The sequence below is a fragment of the Idiotropiscis lumnitzeri genome, chromosome 21, assembly GCF_059441095.1.
Source record: "Idiotropiscis lumnitzeri isolate Australia: NSW breed Sydney's pygmy pipehorse chromosome 21, RoL_Ilum_1.0, whole genome shotgun sequence".
In the NCBI taxonomy this organism is placed as follows: Eukaryota; Metazoa; Chordata; class Actinopteri; order Syngnathiformes; family Syngnathidae; genus Idiotropiscis; species Idiotropiscis lumnitzeri.
This window is the reverse complement of record NC_142411.1, coordinates 12762317-12774816: the sequence shown is the minus strand read 5'-3', so window position 1 is coordinate 12774816 and position 12500 is coordinate 12762317. Positions and strand designations below refer to the sequence as shown.

Below are 12500 nucleotides of genomic sequence, written 5' to 3'. Positions count from 1 at the left end.
GAGATGAGCATGGATATGGGAAATCAGCAAATGTGTTACAATGTGGCTTTCGCTCACCATGAATCAATATCTGAAGCACCAGCACCCCCTATTGGATCATTTTGCCCATTCACGTCGCAAAACAAACCGTCTATCCCGAGACATGCCAATGTAACTTATCATGGTCCCCAAGTTTCCAAACAGGCTCCTCCTACAGACATTTCCCAGCTGGCCCAGGCTATCCAAGACAGCATAGCGATAAACAGAATCCCAGTGCCGTTGCCCACGGTTTTTAATGGTGATCCAATCACCTACATTGAATGGAAGGCTTCATTCGTTTCACTTATAGACTGCAAAGGCATTTCACCAGCTGAGAAACTTCATTTGCTAAAGGGATACGTCTTAGGCTCAGCACAAAATTGTCTTGAAGGCACATTTTATTGCAGTGATGAAGACGCATACAAGGATGCATGGCAAAAGCTTGACCAACGGTATGGACAACCTTTTACTATTCAAAAGGCTTTTAGAGACAAATTAGCTAAATGGCCCAAGATAAGTTCAAAGGATGCAGAAGGGTTAAGGACATTTTCAGACTTTTTAAATGCATGTCTACAAGCTACACCACATGTGAAGGGTCTCGGAATACTAAATGACTGTGAGGAGAATCAAAAGCTGTTGCATAAAATTCCACAGTGGTTGGCAGCTCGTTGGAATCGACAGGTCACAGTTACACTTATGGAAGGCAAAGATTTTCCTTCTTTCATGGACTTTGCACAGTTCATAGCTGTTGAGGCTGAGATCGCATGTAACGCTGTCACTTCTTCATATGCCCTTCATTCATGTAGCTCATCCTTTGAGAAAAGTCACACAAAAAACTCTAAACCAAATAAATCCATTCAAGCATTTGCAATGCAAACCATGGTACACAACGACAAGGCAAGGACTACCAGCACAAAACCGAAGGCAACTTGCGTGCTCTGCAAGGATGAACAACACCAGTTATCAAAGTGCCCAAGCTTCTCAAATAAGCCCCATGAAGAGAAGCGCACATATATCAAGGAAAATAAATTGTGCTATGGATGCTTGAAGGCGGGCCATAATGTCAAAGATTGTCGCCATTGCCAGATTTGTGACATCTGCAAGGGAAGGCATCCAACTTCTGTGCACAATGAAAATCATAAGGCACGAGAAAGGCCTTCACCCCCTGTTAGCATCACTCCAAACAACGCTCCAGACGACACCCTGAATGACACAACTGCCGCCACTGCTTTCAACGTAACGAAGGTGGGTCATTCAAATATCACATCCATGATAGTTCCAGTATGGGTGTCCAAGGTCCAGAATCCATTCAAAGAACAGTGAGCGTATGCACTATTAGACACACAAAGTGATCGCACATTTGTCAGTGAAGAGTTAAGCAACCAGTTACAAGCAGTCACTCACCCTGTAAAGTTAAAGTTAACTACCATGCTTGGTGTCAACTCTATTGTCAAGAGTCACAAAGTATCTGGCCTGTGTGTGAGAAGTTATAACTCAGACATTCGCATTGACCTTCCCCCCTCATTCACAAAGGACTCCATTCCAATTAATTATGAAAATATACCCACTTGTGACACAGCAAGGCAATGGCCACACCTTACAGAAATTTCGGACAAATTACCACCTCTCTTGAATTGTGATGCTGGACTCCTCATCGGATTCAACTGTCCTAGAAGTTTAGCTCCAAAACAAGTTCTCCTAGGACCTAGGAGAAGTCAATGAACCATATGCAATCCGCACAGATCTCGGGTGGAGTATTGTTGGTGGCTCCACCACATCGCCCAAGGAAACTGAATCCAGTTTGTGCCACAGAGTTACTATAAAAGAACAACCTCAAGTAACTCCCATGGATGTAATTAAAGTGCCAGAGACAGATTTCAAGGACTGTAAAGCAAGTGACAAAACAGTTTCACAAGAGGATCTCATATATCTGAACCAGCTAGAAGAAGGAATAAGGAAAAACGAACAAGGACACTGTGAGATTCCTCTCCCATTCAAACAAAGACCTCACTTACCCGACAACAGAAAACTTGCTGAAATCAGACTTTCACGCGTGAAGCGAAAATTAAAGAAGACGAAAATTACAAAAATTACTACATTGCATACATGAAAGACATCATTGAAAGAGGTGATGTCGAAGAAGTTCAGAATGACGAGAAGCATGGTGAGCAATGGTACATCCCCCATCACGGGATTTATCACCCCAAAAAGCCCACTAAACTACGTGTTGTGTTTGATTGTTCTGCTAGACACATGGGAACAAGTTTGAACGATCATCTTCAAGGGCCAGACCTAATAAACAATCGAACAGGCTTCTTACTACGATTCAGGCAACATCCTAGTGCTCTGATGTGCGATATAGAGATGTTCCACCAGTTTCATGGCCACAAGTGTGATAGAGTCTACCTGCGTTTCCTTTGGTGGAAAAACGGCAACACAGACACTGTTGAAAAGGCAATACAACTTGCGCGAGAGGCCACGGAAATATGCAAACATGGAGGGCTTCGTCTGCATGAATTCATCTTGAACAGTCATGCTGTTCTACAGAGTTTTCCTCCTTCTGAATGTTCTGTAGACACAACAACAAGACCTGACATTTAAAGACATGCCACAAGAAAGAACTTTGGGCGTTCTGTGGAGTGTTGAAGAAGATAAAGATCAAACAGCAACACGATTTTTGCCTACTGTTGCATCCATCTATGACACACTTGGCTTCTTGGCGCCATATGTGCTCAACGGCAAAAGGATCTTGCAGGAAAGGTACCACCTTGATCCATTCATGGATGCACACGGTCTACTCAAGGTGGGAGGGAGACTGTCACCTATCAAAGATTCTTTCAAGCACCCTATAGTGATTCCAAAGGAACATCATGTGACCAAGCTTATAATAGCTCACTGTCGTGAAGAAGTAAAACAAAGAAAAGGCTTCACCATCAATCAAATCAGATCCAGTGGCTACTGGATCCCTGGCATGAGCAGAACAGTTGCTTCTTTTATCCGCCAATGTGTCATCTGTCGCAGACTTCGCAGAGCTCCAGAGGGCCAGAGAATGAGCGACTTACCTGCTGAACGGTTAGAGCAGCGGTCGGGAACCTATGGCTCTCGAGCCATATATGGCTCTTCCGGAGACGTCATATGGCTCCCAGACAGTTTGGAGTTGAGGGGGCCAAAAAAAATTAAATTAAATTAAATTATATATATATTTTGGAACTGGTTTTAAAATACTAGTGATAATCTTAATAATATTAAGTAATTTAAAATTAGTTTTAAAGACACATTTTAAAAGTCAGGGGTGGGTTGCGGCACTTGCAATCCGCCGGTGACCCGAGGATCAGGTCGGGAACCAATCGATCGCAAGTACGTCACGGGTCATTGTCAATGTACGGAAATTAATTTTATCAGAGATAAAATTTCAACCCTTGTAACAGAAAAGATGGCGAAAAGGAAAAAAGACGATGATTACCGTACATTCCAGGCTGCGTGGACAGAGGAATTTGCATTTGTGGAGAGAGCAGGTATGTCGAATATGCAATGACAAAATTGCATCAATGAAACGCTCAAATATAAAGCGGCACTTCGATACGCGTCATGCTTCTTTTGCATTGAAATATCCACCGGGGGACAGCAGGGAAAAGGCATGCGAAGAGCTGCAACGGAAAGTGCTGACGAGCCAGCAGCAACTGCGTGTCTGGACCACGCAAGGTGACGGTAATTCCGCTAGCTTTGCGGGTGCTTTGGCAATAGTGAAGAGTGGAAAGCCGTTCACAGATGGCGAATATGCCAAAACATTTATGCTTGATGTGGCCAATGAACTTTTTGATGACTTTCCAAATAAAGCCAAGATAATCAAAAAAATAAGAGACATGCCACTGTCAGCAAGAACGGTTCACGATCGGAGCATCATGATGGCGAATCAAGTCGAGGAAACACAAATTAAGGACATAAAAAAAACCATGCAGCACCAGAAGTCGCATTAAAAGTAAACCTTTTATTATTTTTATTATTATTATATGTTTAAAATACTATATGGCTCTCAAAAAATATATATCTAGAAATAATTTGGTTTTATGGCTCTCCAGGTCAAAAAGGGGTTAGAGTCATCTACGCCCTTCACATACTGCGGCATGGACTGTTTTGGTCCTTTTGTCACTACAGCGGGCAGGAAACAACAAAAACGACTCAACGATGCTTCCTTAAGGACTTTATTTTATGAAGCCATGGCCATCGTCAATAGGCGTCCATTGACTGTAGACAACCTCAACAGCCCTGAAAGCTTGCAGCCTCTCACTCCTAACCACCTTTTGCACCTGAAATCAAGGGCAGCACTGCCCCCTCCCGGAGTGTTCCCACAGGAGGACCTCTATACCCGCAAAGAGATGGCGTCGTGTTCAGTTTTTGGCTGAACAATTCTGGTGCCGGTGGAGACGCGAGTATCTGCACAACATCATCGCCAGGTAGCGCTGGCACACTCCGAAAAGAAATCTCAAAGTAGGCGATGTTGTGTTGGATATTGATGAACAGTTACCCAGAGGCGAGTGGAGACTTGCCAGAGTCTTGGAGACTGTCAGTGGCAAGGACGGACTCGTTAGAAGAGTGGAAATCTCCTATGGAGATAAGAAACTGAATGACAAAGGTCAACGCACTAGTAGGCCTTCTATTGTAGAGTGCCCTGTGCAAAAGTTAGTTTTGTTATTGGAATGTTTACAAGCTCATGACTAGAAGTGTTAATTAGTTGTTAAAAAATTATTTGTTACAGTTGTTAATGCACACTTAACTCATAATTTTGGTGGGAGTGTAACTAACCATATTCATATTTTGTGGACAGCAGCAGTGATTCTGTTTATTGTATTTTATTTTCATTTGAAATTTGCATTGAAAGGTTCTACTTCCGGTTTAAGCTATGTCCTTTTATTTTGAATGCGAACTTCCTGTTTAGTACTGTTCACGCTTAAGGTAAATTAACAAAGAGTATGGCAAAAAGTTTCATATTGAGCCTCAGAAAACGGAAGTTTATTTTTCGAGCACCCCCTCCGAAGAGGCAAAAGCTCTTACGGTGATTCGGTTTTAAGGTTACACGGTTATGGATACATCATGAAAATCATCAGAAAAGTCTCATCCTTGGTTCGGAGGGCATGCTACATATATATACACACAGATATCCACAAATATATACACAGATATCCACAAATATATATATATATATATATATATATATATATATATATATATATATATATATATATATATATATACACACACACACATATATATATATATATATATATATATATATACATTTATATATACATATACATATATATACACATATACATATATATATATACACATATACATATATATATATATACACATATACATATATATATATACACATATACATATATATATATACACATATACATATATATACATATATATATATATACACATATATTTACACACATATATATATATCCAAACTAACCTGGACTCAGCCAGCATAGCAGATGCCTGATACAGCAGTTGTGTCTGATGATCTGTGTTAAAAGCTCGAGCGTATGCCACGTTGTCCAGAACATCGCTGCCCACCAGCCCGTACCTTGTGACACAAAAAAAAAAACGTCACTGAGAAAATGCCTCCTTTTGATGTGACAATATAGTCATGCCACAATATTGTTATTAATTTGAATAATAAATGTACTTTATGTAATTTATGGATTTATTTACTAGGGGTGCAACAATACGTGTATCTGTATTGAATCGTTCGATACAGTGGTCACGGTTCGGTGCGCACTGGATCGAACAACACGCAAAATGTTATGACGATGAGCAGCAACGCTGCCTACTTCGCCTTTAATATGCTGGATTGGCGAGCGCAGACCCATTCACTGTACGTTACTGCCCCTCCCACATTCATTTTGGCTCAAGCTGCACGAGAAGTTCGCTAGCTGTTGCAACATGGCTATAAAGCATACCTGAAGCGGAAGAAGCTCCACCAAACTTCACGTCTAGCGTTTGGAAGTAATTTAGTTTTCAAGTATGCACCAGACGGAAAGCGTGTCGTGGAGTACAACTTCAACAGTAGGTCGCAAGTGTCACACAATGCTAACTACGTCGATGGAAGTACAACAAACATGGTCACATTTACGCCGACATCACTTCAATGTGAAAATGAGTGGAATGTTCTAAGGTTCCTGTGCGGACCTATTTTACCAATACTGCAATACCAATACTGCAATTCCTGATTTGCACAATAAGACGAGAGTCAAAATAGCAGCGGCTTTGTCAGCAGCCTCCGCTGCGCCAGCTGACCGTTACGGCACTTAATGTCACTGAGGAGTGGGACACGACGAAAGTCACACGACTGATGATTTAACCAGAAAAGTCTGAAAGAAGTTGCTGAGGATGGAAATTAGTGCGCCCAAACGCAAATATACCTGTTTTATTTTATTTAAAATATTTTGTAGTTGTGCAATGCACTCCAATACATCTTTATTTCGATACAAAATACAGTGGTTTAAAAAAATAATAGAAGGGATAAAGTGTTTATTTTCTGCCTTTTCTGAAAATACAGTCAAGCACCCACAATGATACACTACTGCATTTGGATGAGTTTGTGTTACAATGATTCAAATTTTAAAAACAATGATGTTTCAAATTATATGATATTAAGGAAGATAATTGTTTTTTTATGTATACTCGACTGATAAATATGAATTGCTGAAAAATATTTTTAATTTAATATATAAAATAAAGACATGTTCTAATAAATATTTTTGTATTTTTTTACATCCCATATATAGCCTATATCTTTACCCCAAGAGTTTAAGTTCAAGGTCCTGTTTTTATTTAATAAGTTAATGGTGCTGAATATATACTTCACAAGATAAGTATAGTCTAAATTGTATTTGTTAAGGAGCTGTTTATTTGCCAAATATACTGCAATCTGTTGCTTAGAATGCACCACGGAAGATGGGTCATTTCTCAGGTAATTTATTTTGTATTCGTACAATGTGCTGTTTTTTTTAATATGTTGCTCAGTACGCACAGCAGAAAACAAGTCTGGTGTTGCTAAAATAGATATAATTACAAAATTACAAAAATGGGTGCTTTTGAGTTTAAACAAATGTAAGTAGCTTCAATAAACTATAAATTAAAAAAAAAATTGGATCCAAAAAATATCAAACCGTGACACTAATGCATCGAACCGAACCGTGAATTTTGTGTATTGGTGCACCCCTATTATTTACTATTTATCACAACCGAAATGAATTTCTTAGTAAGTTCTTGCTCCACGGAAAGGTGTGCCATGGATTACAATCATGAAATGGAACACAGTCATTAAAATGCATCTCCGGGACAATCACAATAGAATACAATACAACTTTATTTGTATAGAAGATCATCTACACCGCCCGGTGCCTCAGAAGGGCTCTCAACATCGTCAAAAACAATACCCACCCAAACTCACACCTGTTCGACCTGATGCCCTCTGGCAGGCGCTACAGATGCATCAAATCGAGGACCAATAGACTGAGAAACAGTTTCTTTCCGAGAGCCATCTCCATTCTGAACTCTCACACACACACACACACACGAGAACACCCTTACCTTGCAGAACAGCATTGTGATGTGTTTTTATATACCCTATTCAGTACTAAATTCCATTGCACTCTCTTATTTATTTATCTAATTTATATATTTGTCTGTATTATTGTTGTATTGCACTGGAGAGGGGAGCCCTCTAATCTCGTTGCACACTTGAGTACAATGACAATAAAGGGATTTCTAATTCTAATTCTAGAATACAAAGCTGCCAACCCCTATCGTCACCTCTCAGGTAGATTCTCGTTATTTTGTGAGAAACATTTCTCACATGCATCTCAGTCAAAAGTAGCGCACGAGACCAGAAAGACTGTGACCAACACTAATATTTTCTATATCAAGCTTTGTATTCACAAATAAGGTGTGTATTAGGAAGCCAACAATCAAGCAGAAGAACAGCTGGGCTAGCTGACACATTAACTTCACAGTACGTGATCACATAGCCAATGTAGGCATGTCATTAGTCACTACACTATGTACAGTTCCGGTTTTACATGAAAACCAAAACTATGACCCAACCTCAACTGAACAACAAATGAGCAAACAATCAAGCAAACAAAACAAGGAAATACAATTAACACGAAACGTGTACCTCACGTATTACAAGATAAAAGCAAAATCGAAAGAAAGAAAAAGAAAGGGGAAAAAATCATCAGTAGATGTCATAGTTGAACTTGGTTTACATGTTCAACGAGAGTAAAAAGTACTACACTTATCTAGTCCTACCGCTTAGCTTACTTATTGAATAATTATATAGTTACGCAGGTGGATTATTTATATACAAAGAATTATGGTATAGTAAAAATATACTTCTGTACCAGGTTCATATGATAACTAAATGTGTATATAAATGTTGTTCATATTTATACTTGATTTAGTTAATTTTGTAGCACTATATATGTAAACCTTCTTTTGAACACCCCATGTGATTAACACCTTCTCAATTCATGGACATGTGCTCCACTTTTTCCAGATTTTTTTAGATAAAAGGCAGCTTGGAAATGAGTCTAAAATTTGTCAATACATCTTGATCAAGGCCAGGTTTCTTGAGCTATGGTTGCACTACAGCACGTTTAAAGTGTTGGGGTACTACAGCAGAAAACAGACTGCAATTGATGATGGCCAAGAGCGATTTACCAATACTTGGAAGAACCTAATTAAATAAATGCAGAGGAACAGAGTCATAAGGGGAGCCAGATGGCTTTGTCTAACAAACCAAATCCTCTAAAATTGTCAAGGAAACCGCTACAAAAGAATTTAACCCTACTGAACACGGACATGGATCAACTGTAGTACAATATCATATAACACAACTTTATTTATATAGCGCATTTCACAACAGCTGGAGATATAACAAAGCTCTTTACATATGGTGTAACGTTATTGCGGTCTACCAGTCAGATTTTAAGATGATGCATACCATAGAAGTGTCAGGTTTAAATGCCCTGACGCCGTTTGGGAGAGCTAAGTTTACTGCAAAACTACTGAAATTAAAAGGTGACTGATCGCCAGGAGGAAGCAAGCACGGTTGTTCATTTTTACCGGCCGGCTGGGAAAGAGGCCAAGAGCAGACAGGCGTCTTGCTCCGTTCAGCTCCACGCACACCCTCTCTGAGCCCCCCTCCCTGCCACCTCTGCTTTTATTAGAGCTTGACTCAAAACTTACAATGGGGGTCTGTCTCCAGGAAACAGGAAGCCATAACTAACAGTCTGGTTTAGACTAAACGGATCTCCAAATTTCCCCATTGTGGGACTAATAAAGGACATCTTTATCTTTATCTTTCCAGGAGACAGGAAGCCATAACTCACAATGAAAGCAAGCAAATAGAAACTAAAGCAAAAATGTAAGTGTGTGTGCGTGTGCTAAAGCAAAAATGTGTGTGTGTGTGTGCGTGAGGGGGGGGGGTGTGTGTATATATGGGGTGTGTGTGTGTGTGTGTGCAAACATTAATGATACAAGTAGTGTATAAAAACATGATTAGAAATACACAAACTGATTACAGAAAGCTACTTGAGGTCAATGTGATCCTCAGCCCATCTTACAGAAGTCAGCCCTGTTACGAGTTTTTAATGAAATCCTCCTGGCAAATGACACTGGAGATCATGTGTTTCTGGTTTTGTGGGATATAATGCAGCTTTTGATACGGTGGATCACAGTATTCTGGTGGCTTGTTTGCATTACCAGGTGGGCATTAGTGGTAGCACGCTTGAGTGGTTTGGATTCTATTTGGCTGACAGAACTTTTTGCACAAGTCTTGGTTACTCTGAGTCGCGCACTGCTCCATTGTTGTATGGTGTTTGACAGGGTTTAATTTTGGGACCGTGGGTAGTAAAGTTGACATTCTTGGGCTAGGAGAGAGAAATCTGGGCTTTCCTCCTAAAGCTTCTTCTCCTGTGACCCAACCCCAGGTAAGCAGAAGAAAATGGATGGATGGTGTTCCAGCGAGCAAAATACGATATATATTTTTTATTCACTTGTGATCTCGCTGAGTCGTGTATGCAACTCACGAGCTTCATCTTTGCACACATTTCCTGCTTTGTTATTCGAAGTGTGTATTGTTGTGTGCCACACATACAAATTTCTTAGTCATACTTCATTCATTTTCGGTGGCTTCCATAGGGACAGGGCGGCGGGAACAGCCCCACAGACGCCTAACGGCAATAACCGAGCTTCCCTGGCCATTGGCCCATACCGAGCGGCTGCGCGCCAGCACCACGGGTCCAGTGGCAGGGATGGAGCTGCGCGCGCACGCACGCACACCAACACATTTCATATTTGTTCAGCTTCTCCAGGGCAGCTTTGAAATTTAACTTAATTATTCCAGGAGAACCAAAATGAAAGCACTGGTTCCAATCGGATCTTAATTATCGATGCCCAACTGCAATCGTTTTCGCGCAAGTTTACATTACTTCTGTTACGGCCTTTGACTAGGGCCCACCTACAAGGCCACGCTCCTTGTTTCTTGTGTTAACTCATCCACCTTTTGGTACTAAAGTAAATTGACTAGTATCCTGCTCGTTCTTCATCGGTTGCCTGGTTTCCTGCTCATTCGTCGTTGGTGGACTGCTTACCCGCTCGTTCCTCATTGGTGGACTGGTTTCCCGCTCGTTTCTAATGGACCGCCCTACCAACGAGCTCCACCTGTAAGCTGAGACCAATAAAAGGACCTCGGTTCTGCTGCTCAGGGCGGCTGGGACTTAATACAGTTCGCCTCGCTTTTGCTCGTCGTGTCTCTTGCTATGTGTGGACTTCAGTTAATTTTGAGACACTTGCTATTGTTTACTCACATAAATTTGTGAAATTGGTTAATACCTTTTTGTTAAACTCGTTCGAAACCTACTTATTTTCTGTCACTAAAAATAATTTGTAAACTCTATGTACAAACCATTTTACAACTTGGTCTGTTACTTCCCTCCTTCCCTAGCAGAGCTGGTTGTAACACTTCTGGTAATAAATAAATCTCATGGTCTATTAGGGGACAAAAAGAGCTGGCCAGCTCCTTTCCAATCCAAAATATCTGGATCTCTACAAAGAGGTGGAATTCCCATCACTAATTGTCCATGTCGTATTGGGATTTATTGCGAAGCTAGCCTTTGCAGCACATTGGCAGCAACTGTAAGGCATAGTCTGACTTAGGCCCGCACGATATGCTGTCACAACTGCGATGTGCGCATGCGCAATAGTCACATCGTAGGACGTGCTTTGTTTCTAACCTTTTTTTTTTTTTTTAGAAGACGGAAACAGTTTGTTTGTTTCATAAAAGCAGCAAGCTACACTGTGGTCTACAGCAGGCATCACCAAATGGATCGGATCCGGACCGCGGGATGATTCGGACTGGACCCATCGTCAATCTTTGATGATTTTTTTTCAGGGCGCATTCGCAAACGTTGGCGCTGCAATTCGAGTAAATACGGAAAGAGTGCTGCTGACAGTATGCCTTGCTAAAAAGTTAGCAAGGTCGATGCGTCTTGTTTTAAATGAATGGACGGAGAATTTTAGTTTCGTTCTGGCTGCAGCCAATTCAAAATCAGTGTGCATCATATGCTCCGAAACCGTCGCAACAATGCGAAGCGCCACTACGAAACAAAGCACCGCCCTTTTGTGCACAGTTATCCGCTGACGTTTGAGGTGAACGAATGCAAAAACATCAAACTTCGAGTGCAGCGCAACAGATTTTTACATTTTCGTTTACATCCCAGCGGCATGCAAACGAATATTCAGTAAAACTATCATGGGTTTTGGGGAAACATAAAAATCGTTCAAGTGATGGGGATGTTGTGAAGGAGTGCTTAAATGTGGTTGCACAAACATTATTTAAAGGAAAACACAAAGCCCAGATGTGTGAAATAATCTACCAAATCCCAATGGCCCTGACTCCGTTTCAACCCAGATTTAAGTCACTGGCAGGGCAGTCACAAACTCCTTTTTCTCATGAAGAGAAGTTAAAAAAATATTCAAAAGAAAAAGTGGTGTCAAAGCTCATTTTGAATTAGTTTTTCATGAGGACAGCCATTTTTATTGATTGTGTACTAAACATGTTGACCTGGTTTACTTGGATAATTAGGCTTTCCGTTTTTTTTAGGCTGATAACTCTTTGATTTAAAAAAAAAAACGTAAAAGATGTTAACTCAATGCTTAGCACTTGATATATTTCTGCAGGAGATATTTTACAGTTTTTTTCTGGAAGTGGCACCCTTAAATTCCTGGAGCCACATTTTCTTGAATGTGAAATAAACGCCTTATATTTGTTTGACTGGCAAAGGTATTCAATGGGAAGATTGCTAAATATTTAGTATATAAGTGCGCTCTGTTGAAAATGACTAAATATTGAAACTATATAAAAATGTGAACATAGGCTAGACATTTCGGGAAGTTGG

General features: G+C 40.5%; 1 protein-coding gene across 2 annotated transcripts in view; it reads right to left on the bottom strand.

Moving 5' to 3' along the window:
* Window positions 1-12500, bottom strand: part of rad51 (RAD51 recombinase) — an 80277-nt gene that overhangs the window by 24435 nt on the left and 43342 nt on the right. For both annotated transcript variants that reach the window (XM_088285448.1, XM_088285447.1), the window contains one exon: window positions 5504-5617. In XM_088285448.1, the coding sequence (XP_088141574.1) occupies window positions 5504-5617 (114 nt within the window). The remainder of the gene's footprint in view (window positions 1-5503; window positions 5618-12500) is intronic.